At 37.8% G+C, this 16884-nt stretch overlaps 1 protein-coding gene across 1 annotated transcript in view; it reads right to left on the bottom strand.

The window, feature by feature from the left end:
* Window positions 1-15678, bottom strand: part of hs6st1a (heparan sulfate 6-O-sulfotransferase 1a) — a 127243-nt gene extending 111565 nt beyond the window's left edge. Inside the window, exon 1 of the mRNA XM_084119426.1 lies at window positions 14888-15678. Within this exon, the coding sequence (XP_083975552.1) occupies window positions 14888-15408 (521 nt within the window). The 5' untranslated portion in view covers window positions 15409-15678. The remainder of the gene's footprint in view (window positions 1-14887) is intronic.
* Window positions 15679-16884: the final 1206 nt, after the last annotated feature.

The raw sequence follows: 16884 nt of genomic DNA, 5'->3' as shown, positions 1-16884 counted from the left end.
GAAAATAAACAATCCGAGTCCGAGTGAATTACTTTTGTGTGAATGACTCAAAAAGAACTGTGGTAGTTACATGGATGTTTAACTCTTCACCTGCCATTGACAGAATTTTTTCTTTTCTTTTATGACACAAAGCTTCCTCGCTAGAATTTCCCAGCAATCCATGTTTTCATGTTTCGCAATCATCAAACATTCAACATCATATAAATAAGCATGAAGCTACATTTTTTTTTTTTTAAAGCAGAGACTCTGTTCTTTCTTTTGATATATTGTATGTTCAGATATTCATTCAATAAAATACTCTGGGTGCCATGAAAGTTTTGCGGGGGAAAAAAAATGCTGGAGCTGGCTGGCAGATTTTTTAAAAACAATTGGCAGGGAAAGAGATAATTGATGGAATCTGGTGGATAATACTATGGTACTTCTATAGTCAAGTCTCTAATAATTTGACTTGTCCCAACGTTTGTAAAAATAGAATAGAATAGAATAGAATAGAATAGAATAGAATAGAATAGAATAGAATAGAATAGAATAGAATAGAATAAAGTTTTACAGTTCAAATAATAAAGTTTTGGACAGAGAAAGTGCAATTATATGCACATTTTTTGACTGTATTAAACTGATATATGGGTTGAATTTTTTTTTTTATTGTAAAGAGAAAACTTAGTTTTATTGAAATAGAAACAAAAATGTTTTAAAACAAACCATGGTGTTATCATCATGATAGACTGAAATAAACACCACGGTATGTTTCTGTAAGAGTGATGCTGGAATCAACTATTATACTCGATGAATGATTTACTGAAGCGTATTTGCTTAGACTATCCCAGTCAGACATTGCTAATGTGTAACCGATTGTACAAATTTATGAGGCGTTATGCAATTTCTCAGTGCAAACAAACATACAGGAATAAAGTGGGAAAAGCTGCACACAAGCCATCTTGGAATTCTCAAGGCTGAGTTTGGACTCAGACAGGGCTTAATAACACAGCGGGGGGGGGCTCTCTCCCTCCCCCACCAGAAAAGCATCAAGGCAGAACTCTCTGCAGACCGTGAAGCATGCCGGGTAATTCCAGAGAGGCTTTTGTTGAGCAGCGGTCAGATGAGGTCTATAACAGGTTCCCAGGAGAGGGACACAGAAGAATCGGAGGATGTGGAGAAGCGGAGAAGTTTGGGGAAAGTCTCCTGCAGATGAGGGAGGAAAAAAAAAAATCCATTTGGATTCCTCTTTCACTCGGCTCAAACTCCAACCTGTCTCACTCAACTCCAGTGACTCAAAGGAAGAATCTCGCTTCTCTTTCTCACTCTTCACCCCTCCTCTCTCGCTCTCTCCTCTGCAGAGGCAATAAATCAAGCCTGTGCTCCCTCTCTCTCCCTCTCACTTTAGTAGATAACGCCGCACTGAGCTGCCAGCTCACTGGAGTTGTCGACAGCATGGCCGTATCAGCAGAAAAACACATAATACAAGAACATCATGTGCCATAATACGGCCCCCACAAATAAACTTTCCTCCCCAGTTTAGTGCTCTCTAGAGTGGGCCGGTACAGGACACAGGGAAAGGGAGTCTTAAGCCCTACTCACACGAGACACGCATGGGGATTTTGATCCTGTTGGGATTTAGCATGTCATGTTGAAATTATGAAGCAAACTGTCTATTGTTTTTCCGGCTAACTATTCTCATTTAATTTGACCCTCGTCGAATGGCATAAGTAAAGCAAATGCTGTCGTGTGCACCTTCCTTATCGCCAATTTTCTGGGTAAAACAACAGCACGCATGGCATCCCATCTAAAAATGAAATCAATTAGGAGAGTCTGATCATGAACTGCTCAAAATGGCCATTGCAGAAGCATCCTTAATTAATGTCTCTCTTAATTATATAGATAATATTGTAGTTTAATTATTTACCCATAACCTCGCATCCAAAGCACATCATGTATTATAACACCCATATCTTGACAATAGATGCTGCCGCTTAGTAATTTCTACAAAGATCCCCCAATACCATCCAAATCAGTTAGTTCAATAACAGACACCTGACCTTAATGGTCTCAAATAACTCAAACATAGTTTAAAAAAGGAATACCATCCGAACAACGCTTAAAGCCTGGTGCACACTGCGATTTATTATAGTCCTTTACGATTGTTGCTTGTCAGACTGTACGAACATGATCATCGCTGTAAGCCATGTCACACTGTAAGATCTCAGTTGTCATAAAACGTCAGAATGTATGGCAGTCAAGACGCGTTAAAAACGGATGCATGCAAGAAAACTGGAGTCTGGAGTTTTACATCATCAGTCAATGACACGTTCGGTGACATTGAGCTGCATTACACGCGGGATTGAAATGGTGGCTACAAAGAAATCTCTATCGTTAATTTTGGTAATGGCTTGTCTTGAAAAACAAAGACAATTTTGACGGTCGTCGTAGGAGAAGTCACACTGCAGGACTGAGAGTCAAATCTTCTGACACTGCCAGAATTTCGTCTGAGGTAAAATTTGATCGCAACGGTCATTAATCGGCTGTCGGTGAACATGTCAAACTAACGATCAAAGACTTCAGATTTGAGATTAGGATCAGAGGAATCTTTTAGGATTAGGACACAAATCGTGTCCAAAATCGCACAGCGTGCACCCAGCTTTAGACTCTTTTTGCACACTTCATTTTGACATTTCATTCTGATCATTGCACACTATAAACAAAATCTGATGTCAAATGGTCTGCACCACTGCACCATCAAACAACTTTCCACAACTCCTACATATTTGGCACTTTCAGTGGATACTCATCCGATACACCGCCAAGATGCATAAATGATAGATGCACTTGACCTCTCTAAGCATTATCAAAGAACATCAGTAGATCACTGGAAGATATCTTTAAAAATGGATTAATCCATTTTCCAAAGTTTACAAAGGCATGCACCTTGCATGCACAATATTTCACCCAAAATCTTGAGTTTCAAACATTTCAGAAAAGACTACAAGCTTTACCCTTTTTTGCAGGTACCATTTGTTCCTTAAAAAAAATGAATCCCCATAAAATGTGTTACATTTCAAAATATTTTACAGGAAGTGGATCACAATTTATAAAACACAAGTGAGAAGATCAAAGACACTAAGATGCACAAAAGTCTTTAAAAACATTGGTTTATAAGAAGGAGCTTGTTATATGAATGTTGTGTAGTTATACAAATGCTCATTAAAAGACTGCTTGTTAGGTGGGAGGCACGGTACGAAGAAAACATTAACCTGTGCTTTTATTGAATAAAACCGACGAGAGAAAAACTCATGAGCCTAAAGTCATTACTAAGAAACTTCTGTTCAGTTGTTTTGCACTTAGTCATTTACAGTCTAGTATTGTATAATATTACATACAGTAGCACTGTGGATAGTTAACTTGTATAAGTAAAATTAGGTGAAAGTAATTGTGAGTTATAACAGTCGGAAAGTTTGATGTTCTGCTCCAGCCCTGCTTTAAAAAAAAAAAAATATATATATATATATATATATATATATATATATATATATATATATATATATATATATATATATATATATATATATATCAGGCATGTGATTGGCTAAGGACAAAAAAGCAGGAAAATATACTGAGACCTTTATACTGAGACCTTTTTTTGTACAGTATGACAAATGACAACTTATTTGGTGGACGTGTCGCAGTGGAAATCAAAGCCAAGTGTCTAATCCACTGCGCCATCAACACCATTCTATAATAATAGTATAGTAATATAGTAATAGTAATTACTATACTATAGTAATAGTATAGTATAGTATAATAATAGTAGTAATAATAATTATAACAACAACCAACTTTTTATGACACATGACAACAACTTATTTGAATTTAAAAAATAAAATATATATTTTTAAATTTTTTTACACCAAACTTAAACTGCTTAATGTGCAATATCCAACTTATGTCATGAGTATGACACATAACAACATAACAAAAAAAATGCAATATTGTGATATATTATTACAATTTAAAATAATTGGTTTTCCATTTATTAGCCTATACTTTAAATTATCATTTATTTCTGTGATGCAAAGCTGAATTTTCAGGATCATTACTCCAGTCCTTTAGAAATCATTCTAATATGATGATTCATTATCAAAGTTGGAAACAGTTCTGCTGCTTAATATTTTTTAATAACCTGTGATACTTTTAGGATACTTTGATGAATAAAAAGTAATAAAATTAAAATAAAAATAAAAAAGAATATTTTTAAAAAAAAAAATAGAAATATTTTGTAACAATATACACTACTGGTCAGTAATTTGGGTTCAGTAATTTTTTTCTTTCTTGTTTTGAAATAAATCAATACTTTTATTCAGCAAGGATGTGTTAAATTGATTAAAAAAAAGTGATAGTAAAGAAGATTTATATTATTAGAATTTTTTTTTTTTTTTTTAATAAATGCAGTTCTTTTTAACCTTTTATTCATCAAATATTTTAGGCAGCAGAACTGTTTCCAACACTCATAATAAATCAGAATATTAGAATGATTTCTAAAGGATCATGTGATAGACCGGGTAAAACATTAATAAAAAAGTGATAATAAAAAATGCGTCTTAAAACTGACATGATTGTAAAAAAAAAAAATCACACAGTCTGGAGAACTCAGAACAACTGCTAACATTAAGTTTAAGGTAAAAAATAACTGCCATGAAATTATAGTATCTTACTCCTATGCAATTAGATAAACTGTTCATTCACTACATCACTTTACCTCTGTCTTTATCCCCTTTTATCCTCTTCTCTTCTTTTTGGCACTGTATCTATCGCAGACTATAATGCTCATTTATAATGTGTCATGTAAATTCGGCCATCCGTCACAATCAGGAAACTTTCACCGTGTCTAGAACTGGCGCGAGCTGCCAGGCCCGTTTCTACGAGCCTGTGTGTTAAGCGCCCTCAAAAAAAAGCAATGCTGTCTATATGGATGCGGCGTCGCGCACGCTACACAATAAATTACCAACAACTGATCGCGCGCGCGCTCTGTTTCTGACGCACTTCAAGCACTCGCTGGGCGGGGAAAGATTGCATCTCTCTGCCATCTGTAACCATGTTGACGTGCCGCCCGGTGTGGCCGCGATTCGCGGCGATTGTGGTTCCGTCCCGGGTTACCATGGTGACGGCTGTGAGATTACCCCCCCCCCCCTTTTTTTTTTTTTTTTTTTACAGATCTGCATGATTCACGTAGGTCACATTTTCAGGTCGGAAAATCCGGAATTCCGGATTAATCCGGAAAAATCACATCCCTGATATATATATTACGGAAGAGATAACGTACTGTCATCTGGTCATTATCACTAATAAACCCAGACAGGGTGATTAGGATATTTTGTATCACTCCAAAGCGGTTTATAATTCATCACACTCATTGCATGGCTGCTTATCAAATAAACACATAAATGGGCATAAAATATAAATCTAAGTTTAAATTGTTTTATTATCGTACTTATAAAGACTACAGAGAACACATGCATATGTGATGAAACGGGTTTTCCAGTCAGTTATACAGTGCTGCTATGAAATTGTAGTTGACCATTTAGAATCAAGTATGAGTATTAAAATGTTTCATCACGCCTAGTTCATATAAACGGTTTTCTCCAGTAAAACTTTCGCCCATTGCGGTTTTTCACGCTGTCTTGACACTTCATGAACAGGCTTCTGAGGCAGCCCGGGATTGTCAAGAGTTTTGAAATGAACACTAAAACAGTCTCCTAACATCAGACGGTCTGAAGAAGGAAGTCTTTAAGAAATAGTGAAGACCTGCTGAAAACCTGCTTCAGACATTGGTTGAGGGATTTCAAGGCGGAATTCGTGGCTTTGCAAATTAACGCTCGGCAGCGAGCCAACTCACACAGGGAGAGTGGAGGCCCTAATTATGAATTATAAAAATGTTTGCTAATTAGTCATTGCGTGGCAATTTGTCCACAGCATGCAGAAATCAATTTGGTGCTATCGCCGAGGGCTTTACCTGGCAACGTGGCGCACAACAAGACTTCAAAGCCAATGTCCATCATATCGCCAGCAACGTTTCGGCAGGAGCCACACTGGCCAAAACTGGAAAGTGAAGAAAATTAGAACAAGATTCCAAAAAAAAAAAAGTAATGAGTGAAAAGCAGAGATGGCCAGAGAGAATATTTTTGAGCAAGTGTTTCGACATATAAAGCGATAGCAGGAGCGAGAAAAGAAGAAAAAAAAGACCAGAGCAACCACGTTCACTCTAGCATTAGCAGCGGAGTTGTGTTCATCTTCATGTATTCATTTATGCTAAACACAAAGGGCAGGCTGAAGGGTGGTCAAGTCTTTGTTTATTAAAAAGCCATTAGAGATAGAGGAGGCACTGAAGCGCTCAATCATGCAGTGCAGACATTAGGTCCAGCTCAAGGGCACGTTTCTCTTCACGGGCCACAGGATCTATATTATCAGACAGCAGCCCGGGAACTTCCTTTGTCTCATTCATATTAATATGCAAGTAAGTTGAGAAACTGACCTGGCTGTGAAGTAAAACAATAGAAAAAACAGAAGAAGAAAAAATCAGATATGAATATATAGAATGATAAAGAGTGACCAATTGTGTCATGGTCAAGCAGTTTAAAAAGATATATCAAATAAAAATATATACATATATATAAATACTAGAGTGTAAAACACGAAGATGTTAATGTGAACAACAGCAGAGGACTTAAGGCCAGTATCATCTTTACACATGTAAGCTAACGATCAAAGTACACAAAGAGAGAGAAAGCTTCTCCGGGTAAGCACTTTGTTTGCTAGAACTCAGCGTCCTTGGCTAATTTAGCATGCTGATCCTAAAACACCGTCAGCCCATCACGACCTTCCCTTGAACTGCCCTAGATCAGTTCACAGAACTTCACACACACTTATAATCTCTGTTAGCACTTTGTCTTCACACAGTTGAGATGTCAGATGACAAAAAAAAAAACACTCTCTCTGAAATGTGAGTGATAGCACCTCTTAGCGCAAGACGTTCATTGAAAAAGGAAGAAAAAAGCAGCTTATCTAACAGAAACACTATTGAACGCTGTCGAGCAATTACCAAACCTCCACAGACAACAAGCAGAAATGGGCCGAGATAATCAGCAAAGAACGAGGTAAACAAGAAGCTTTTCGGTATCAGAGCCAGTGATATGAAAACTGGCTTTCATTATATAATAAAAATGAAGTGAAAAGGTATTTTTGGCTAGGATGCCCTTAAAAGGGATGTGCAAAGTTACATGTATTCAGTCAAATTATTTAGTCAAATAATTGATCTTATGGAATCCCAGTATAATTAGGCTGGATTCAAGTTGACCAGAAGCAACTTGGACATGTTTCTTAGTGGCCATTTACATGAGTTGTGCAAAATGGCTAGACAAAGCAAAGCAACGCAAAGGCATAGCAACTTTGCTAAGCATCTAGTCCAGGGATGGGCAACTTCGGTCCTGGAGGGCCACTGTCCTACAGAGTTTAGCTTCAACCCTAATCAAACACACCTGAACAAGCTAATCAAGGTCCTCAGGATTACTAGAAAATTACAGACAGGTGATTTTTTCAGGGTTGGAGCTAAACTCTGTAGGACAGTGGCCCTCCAGGACCGAAGTTGCCCATCCCTGATCTAGTCAGTAGTCGGATGATTAGTGTCCCATCTTTAGACCTAGATGATCTAATTGCGAATACAAGTTTAAAGATTAATTATATCACAATTTGAAGTGAAAATGCAGATAGGAGGCAAACATAGAAATCAAATGTTCTTAGAGCAATTCGTCCGAAAGCACGGGGTGATTTCACGGTGGGTGGGCACAGATTCCACATTACCACATAACGGGCTTTGAGCAGCCTGTATTTAATCCACACTGATCTGATGGGATTAACACATCGAGGTCAGGCTACTGCTATCAGGCCTGGCTCCAAGCTCTTTTTCTTACCGGCCCAGGATAAACTGGCCCATCAGAACCTCTGCTTTCTGCTCCAAGCAGATCTGGAGACCGCCAAGCCATCTGGCTCACGCTCCCAGAGCCAGAATCCGGGTTCACGCGGAGAGCTGGAGGATTTTATAAGCTCCGAGCTACTGACCTCCAAACCACAAAGATCACACAATTGCTAACCACATCAGACAATAATTTGTGGAGCGGCAAACCTACACCAACATGCACACACTCTTAAGCAAAGCACCAAACCTATAAGAGTCACAGTGTGGCTCTTTATTCCTCACGGCCAAATGTGGAGGACACAATCTTCAATAACTGACTGTACTGTAGTAAAGAACATCATCAAATATCAAGCACTATACTTGCTAATGATAATTTCTTTACGCCAATGGTGCTTTGGGCTTCACACATTTGTTTCACTCGATCATCTACTGTGCCAGAGTAACCAACTTCCAAACTCTACTTTGAGGAAATATGGAGCCGACTGAACTTCACAAGGTATGTTTACACGCACTAATTTTTGTCATTAGGAATGAATCCAATCCATTCTGTTCATATGAACCCTAAATGTTGCAATCAGATTAACATATTACAAAGAAAACTTCAACGCATCCATAGTGCCAGTTGCCACATTCAGAACCAGAGAAAGCCACCACGAGTATAATTGGTGTTTTTCCATTTATAGCATAACTAAAAAGAAAGCTGACATTTATCTCAGAAGAGATTTTTAAGCAAATAATTAGTGTATATTTAGTCTCATCCAGTGACCAGTCTGTAAGACATGAGACGAAAATAAACTTCTGCATGTTCGTAATAAAACTTATAGTATATACATTACACAGCACGTGTGTGAAAGGTATTTTTGAATCCAATTAAGAAAATAGATACATGGTCATTTTTTTTCCTATTGATCAGATTATTTCAGGTCTACACCAACCATTTCAATTGAATCTGAATTTAATTCAGATCAAGCTCAGTCGGATCGGCTGAGATGTTTACATGAAGACTTTTCAATCAGACTGGGCCATCAATCCAATTATAGACAGATTTTGAATACATTTTAACATAGCAACACATGTTCTTCACCTATAGCATTATTACCTGTATATGTACACAGACAGTGAGTGTGATGATGTCCCGCCCACATATAGTGACATCTTGCCTGATAATCTGTGAAGGCTTGAGGTTTAAAAAATGAAATATTGATATATTAAAGTAACTATTGTTATTCATAATACAGAAGGCAGTTGTCCATTAGAAGTGCCTGCCATTTTATAAATTACAGCAAATCTTCCATTAAAAGACATTCTCTCTAATGTTCTAGTCACGCTTGGGGTAAACTGTGCGGCCCATATCCATAAAGCCACAGTGTGGAAAATTATCTTGCCAGTTTGATTAGACACTGACATCGCTGAAGGAACAGGAAGAGATATGGAGAACGAGATAGAGAGAGAGAGAGAGAGAGAGAGAGAGAGAGAGAAGAGCTGAAGAAATGAGTATGGATATATATACGAAATAAAAAGAAAAGACTGACACCAGTACCGCATGATTTTTATGTGCAAGTTTATTGGACTTGGACTCAAAATCTGATGCAATATCTTTAAATAGACAGGACATGGGGGAAAAAAGTGACAGTAGGTGCACACGTCCCAGAATCCTCTCTCATCACTTATACACATGCACACAAACACACATGGGCACATTCCTAGGAGAATTCATATTTATAGATCAGAACAGGGTCCATAAGTCTAAGATCACTAATGCTTTAATATATAAAAAATTTTTTTTATTAATTAATACATTTGTTACATTATCGTCAACATGACAAATTATATGAAACGCTGAACTGAAAAATTAGGAAAAGTTAAAAGACATACATATACATATACATATATATATATACATATATATATATATATATATATATATATATATATATATATATATATATATATATATACATACACAAGTAAATAAATGAGTAAATTATGAATTAATGTAATGCCATAACTTTTAAATTGTTCAAAATCCTAAAATTTAATTTAAAAAAAACTAAAAAACTATTTCTTCTAAAATGTGGTCTCAGACATCTGGACTCCAAATCATTTTGGTTTACTTTCAGATTCATTTGTTTCTTTCTATTTTGTCTGTTTTAATAATTACAGAGGATACAGATCTTTCTCTCTCCATGATCTGAAGACAAGCTCATATAGGCCTAAATATGATAATTTTCAAATTACTCTTTGCAGCTCACAACTGCATGCCAATAAAACGTGCAATTTCATTTTTCCCCAAAATAATCATAATAAATGTCTAGTATAAGGAACGTGACAATGTGGTCTGGTACCCCATCGGCACCTTGTCATTTCAAGTTAATTGTGTCTGCTTGATCACTGCGCCAGATATCCTAACCAGGCTGCCCCCCAACTGGGACTCTATCTTCATCTATGAGGGCTAGAAATGGGAAATCACAGCAAATAGATTACGTAAAGAGACAATTCACACATAAATGAGAATTCTGTTATGAACAGCTACATCTCAGTCAGTTTCTCACAGCTATTGTATGGCTAGTATAAAAGCAGCAAAAGAGTCACATTTTTGGAGCCTGACAGCCATTGGTCACCATCCACTTTTTGCTATATGGAAAAGAGCAACCTGGATGTTTTGCTAAAAAATAAGAATCTACTATATATTGGCCAATTTATTGGTACTTATTTTAAATCATTTTAATTCAAGCAATGATGCCTAAATTAACTTGCAGCATTTTTAACTGATTGTGAGTGTTTGTGATTGTGTGATTGTGGGTCTGAGTGTTTTTTTTTTTTATTCCTGTAGACAAAATATTACAGAATTTTAAAATCAATGATCAGCCATAACATAAATATCAGCTTATCATTATCTGCCAGAATTAGTTGAGCAACATGAGGGAAAGTAGATGATGACAGATTTTCTTTTTGAGGTGAACTGTTAAACGTAGGGGCGTCTGTCAGACAGCGGCCCCCTTTCTACTGTTCTTACCAAGCCTATTGGTCAAAGAGCAGACGCAGACCTTTCATTAAACAGATTACATACTGTCTAGAGCAGCAGGGGCAATGCCTGGTAGTCCACCGGGGAGGAAAAAAACACAACCGCTGGTGGCTGATTGCATACGCCTATCGCTGTGGGAAACATTCTCACACTAGAAGCCACTCTCCTCTGGTCTCTGTTCACTGGTCAGTCTGAAACCCCTGTGCTTCATGCCTGAGAGCAACACACGCCACTCGCCAGATGGCTTCCCAACTACAACCGGTGCTTCAATGAGAATGTGGTGATACACATCTCATTAAGCAATTAAAACGCCCCCATCGCTCTCATGTCCGCCAGGTCCCCCGGGGGAGCAGCACGACGTGAATGCGATTTGGAAAATGTGACTGGAAATACCAACAATCCGAATAAGACCTACGTGTAATTAAAAGTTCATCCTTCGCTATGTTAATGGTCACGAAGAGGAGAGCGAGCGACGCTCCCAAAGTCTCAGGAGCCGAGAGAGATTTAAATGTAAACAAGCCCGTTAAACTTGTCTAACAAGCATGCAGATTGGCACAGCTGTCAGATGGCTTCCAGCCTGTTGGTGGGAATGGCGCTGGCTTCCGTGAACTGTAACTCACTGGACTGACAACAGGTGTTTAACCCTGTGCTGTGGCTCCTAATCTCAAGAATAAGCAGTTAAGACTGAAGAGCATAAGGGTGAAGTACACATCTCAGAATATTTTTGAATAAAAAGGAAATGTGACAAATAAACTTTAAACGTCAACATCATGACAACGTCTATATTTAGGGAGCCAGGCTGCAATTAAAAGGATAGCAAATGCAACCAATCAACAAAGTGTGATTCACAAACAAATGACTTACAAACCTTTCTTTATTAACGAATCAGTCATATAAAAATGACAGATTTCTGAAAATAATCAGAAATATTAAAAATGTAAAATAAGAAGTTCCACATTCTTGCTGATCTTTTAACTATAACAACTGACAAAGCATAAAATTACTTTAAAGGTGTAGCAAGCGATTTCGGAGAAACACTGTAAATATTTGAAATCAATCCAAACAAACACACCCCTCCTTTCATTGCTCCACACTCAAAAGCCACGAGCGGATGTCTCGCCAGCACCACAGCATCTCCAGACAAACAATGACACTCAAAAATATCCTGTTACTATAGCTAACTTTACAACAACAGCATATCTTGGTTCAGTGAAACAAAACCAATGTTACTTATGTATGCCTGATCATGACCCTTCATTTTTCCTTTGATATTCCTCTGACCTTTTCTCTTTTGTAATGTCGCTCAGCTATCTCTCTTTCTACAGTCTTTCTTCAAATCTCACTCTTGCTAACTCTCTCTCCTCCCCTTCATGAGTGTATACGCCCCCGAACTGCTGATTGGCTACAGGCGTGTTGTTGTGCTTAGCCGATCCACTTTCAACAGCGTTTCTCAGAAATTGCTTACTGCACCTTTAATGCACATCCCTGTGAAATGTTCAACCACTGCAACAGGTTACTGCTACATTAGTTGCATAGTATATAGCATAGTTGTCATTGACATTTTCTTTTTGAAAAACAAGTCTAAAAACACATTATGAATCCCTAAGACAAGCAGCCCAGCAAACCTCAGCCGTTCAAAATCTCCACAAGAGATTTCATGGGTCATAAACAGCCCCCCTTTTCTCAGCCTTCAATGTGACCACCATCACGATTCAATTGTCTTGTTTTAGTATTACTTTTTAATTTTTCTTAAGCACCCAAAATCGAATTCTGAGCATTTTTACCAATACAAAAAAAAAAAACATCTCCCTTTTTTTAATTTAGCTAGTTTCACAGCTTTGAGAAAAAGCAATGTGCAAAGTTTCAATCCATCAATGCACCCTGCATTGGTCCTTTGAAATCACTGTAACTAATGTAAAAAAGAGTGCTTAGATCTGTGCAACAAAGCAGCATATCAAATCCGAATTATCTACGCACAGTGTTTCCCATCTAATTATCAGAATAATGCAGATATTAAAAATGAGAAATGACAAAACTTCTCACCTCTTTTACCACTGACCTGTGCTAATTTCACAGACAGAACGAACATACACATGCGTGATAAATTAGAGAAGAACAACACTAGTGTGGTCTGTCTGCCTTTATCACAGGAGAGATTAATCAAGGAGAGGAATGTGCATCCGTATCAGTGCTGCATTCCTAAGGTCGCCAAAAGCAACAAGAGTAATGGCATCGCTGCGATACGAGGGATGTTTTACACTCAAGGGTATGTTGGATCTAGACTGTGTTCTTTTAGGTAGAGGAGTCGGGCTGGTGATTACTTGCTAAATCTGATCTGATGTATTTGACTTTGCAAGGCTTAGATAATTTAATCCACAAAAATCCTATTAAAAACTAAAACAGTCTACGTGCATGGCTCTGAGATGGATTTCACATCGTTCCAAAAGTCAACATAATACACTCCACAAACAGTAACTAACTCCTTTTAAACAGACTGAAACGGAATCTAAATGGTTTTGTGTCACCATCATATAAGTGGAGAAAGATAATGAAGTCAAATTGACATTTCTTATCCAGAATACAACAAGTTGACACTGACTACCATGGCCAGTTATTCCTGAAATGACTGCTATGGAGTGTCCTGATGTGGGGAGTTCTGTAACCACTATCCTGGCAGCCAGTACACACAGTGTTTACAAGGGGCTGTTTTACAACACAGTAATTTTCCACCTCCATCATTGGAGAAAACACAAACATGCAGAAATTGAAACTGACACAAACATTTGACACAGCAAGTCCTGTCTTCCACCTGAAATAATAGGATAGGACCCATGTTCACTTCACAAAACTTTAACACGGTAAACATTTCGACAAAATGTTATAATTACTAAAATTCCTGTAACTATACAATAAAGCTGTGGTAAGTAAAAGCCAAGACAGAACTAAAAAATGAAATCACAGACAGATTTCTAATGTGTTTCATAATTTTCAGTAACAGTTACTCTACTGATTTTTTACTTAAAGTAAAATACTATGGTTACCATGTTCATTTTTTGAAAGGTTGTCATCCAGTTTCATAAAACAACAGAAATTGCAACTGAACTCATAACATTGTGGGCTTTGCACACTTGAAACCGTTAACCCTGGTCATTGTTAACCCCAGGTAAACTTAATCCTAGGTTATCTTGTTTCATGCTTTACCCTGAGTAGTCAGGTTTCCGATATCTTACTGTTATAAACTTAGGGTTAGCTTTCTTATTCGTTTATGATGTAAACAACACTGGTCTGATGGGGTGGAAACAGCACGCGACCTGTTTTAAAAACCACTTGCCCGTCCGTGGAAATGTCACCTAGTCCCACTGCTTGTCTTACGACTTCTGTGATACTTTCTGTGATATTTTAACCGTTTCACGCTTAAACTCAACAGCGCATGAAAGTTTACGCGACGTACGTCAGTTCGTGAATATTTGGTTGTCTGTTGCCGAACAACTGTTTAGGTTCTAGCATCGCAAGTAGTGCAGGGTTTAACAACTCAATGCAGTGCTAACCCTCTTTACAAATATGAAACGTTTCTTTACCCAGGCTTAAAACTGGCCTTAGGCTACCTGGGGTTTCGACCAAAGTTCAGTATGAAAAGCCCATATAAAAAGTTAAATATGGGTATATCCATTTGTGGATATTATACTGTTGTTTAGTTATGTATTGCGCATTGGCATATTGCAGATGAGGGCAAGTGGCATTCTTGACTCACTAAAGTTTTAATACACACTGGCTGTGCCTCAAACCCCATTGAGACAGTATTTTGTGACTGCAACCGCCCCAAAAAAATCAGTAGACTACTCACTGGGTTGAGACACAGACAATATTTCCCCCCAAAAAAACAATTCTACACGCATCACCTTTGGTTTTTCATCCGGCTCTCCTTTTTGTTCAAAACCCCCGGAACGCAGTTGGTCAGTTCGGTCCAGTCCGCATGTAAGCCACAACTCCAACCGGTAGAGAACCGAGAGAAGAGCCAGGTCTCTTTCCTGTTGGGTCGGTAACAGGTACACTTCTTCTGTCCCGGTCTACAGTCGCACGGAACCTCCAGCCTGACATTCTGCACCAGGTGTCTCCCGAACGTGGTGCCGCCGGTCTTCTGGATGTGGAGGAACACGATCACATCATCCCCTTTGATTTCAAAATCCAAGCTCCGCTCCAGATCCCTGATGGGGAAATAGTATTTCTTCACGTAATGTGGATCAGGAGTCGGGAAGAGATCCGCATCGTCTTCCAGCGTGTACCCGTGCGGAGAGCCGAAGTTCATCATCCCCGGAGCCACGTACTGATACAAAATCAGCATGAACAGAACCGAGCCGACAACGATGAACAGAAATTTACTGCTCCTCTCAACCATGTTCCTTCCAGTGAGGAGGTTCATGTGTTACCATTTCACGGTTGCCTGTTATTTAGGGTGTCTCCATATAAACACACGGCAGTCAGAGCATCGCGCGCGGAAAGTGAATCGTCAGACACATTGGATCAGAATGGGAACGGTCGGACTCATTGCATCAGAAGTGTTGCAGTATACGATCCAGTACGGCGCGATCTCCCTCCTTCCACCACTGTATGACACAGTGTGTTTAAAGTCCTCGACACATCGCTGTGAAGCTCCTCCAGCAGCGTGCACAGCGACACCCACTTTCCCAACACACGCGCGCGCTCCACACTCTCTCAAACACAAATGGGCACAATATTTAGTTTCTAGCGAACGCCCGCTATTCTTATTGCATTTTGATATTTCTGTAAAGACAGCGGCGTTTCCTCACAAGAAGCCAAGCAGGCAGTGCCTCCTCAAAAAAATAAAATAATAATAATAATAGTAATAATAATAAAATTAATCGGGGAAAATAATCGATAGTAGAAAAAAATAAGATAAAATAAAATATGATGTTCCTAACAGAAGCATGAATCTGCCTCAAACTGACAACAAACAACATCCCCCTTACGAATTTAGAAATTACTTGAATCAAAAATGGATAAACTTGATGAGACTTTGAATTGATAAAAAGCATGTTAATATAAAAAGTATAATTATTAAATAAAAACAACATAACTATAAAAACACAACAAAAATATAAAATCTTTCTAGTTTTATATAAAAAATAAGTAATAAATAAAAAGTGTATGTCTACTTATGACATACAAAAATGCAATAAAATGAAAAACATACATGAGGATACATTACAATTTCAAATACATGTTATGTTTAAAATGCTTTAAATTATAATGCAGTGTTCAACTATTAGTAGTAAAAGTAGTCGCTCAACTGCGTTATAGTCCTTGCTGGAAAAATGAAATTATGTAATAGATTAAAGTCTGTGATGATATTAAAAAAATATATATCAATTTGTCATTGAGCAGATAAAATACGTATGCCCACCTCTGATAAGATAGAAATCCTAATTAATTTGCAAATGAAAAGTTTGTATTTTGAATGAGAGCCCACACTCCAACTTGAAAACACAGTGAAACATAAAATCAACACAGAGAAACGGTTTTGCTAGTACTCAGCCTGGACTCCTCCGCCACAGCTAGTGGGCAGTATTGAGAGCTGTGTTGTACATAGAGTTGTGTATAGAGAACTGTAGTCGTGTTTTGCCATTGGTTTTTGATTTTGCCTCATTAATGTGCAAGAGTAGCATGCCTCTCAAATTAATATATTTTATTATTATTTTGTTGTTGTGTGGGGAATTGCATGTACAAAATCTCAGTGAATGTGCTCGGGGAAGCAAGCAAAAATAATTATGAATTATATCAATTAAATTCTATAAATATTGGTATCATACAAACAGTTTACTCCATTAAAACTACTTTACCTCAATCATATTTACCTCTTCCATATCAAACTCAATGA

The sequence above is a fragment of the Abramis brama genome (assembly GCF_963993115.1).
Source record: "Abramis brama genome assembly, chromosome: 7".
NCBI classification, from domain to species: Eukaryota; Metazoa; Chordata; class Actinopteri; order Cypriniformes; family Leuciscidae; genus Abramis; species Abramis brama.
This window is presented reverse-complemented; position numbering and strand designations above follow the sequence as displayed.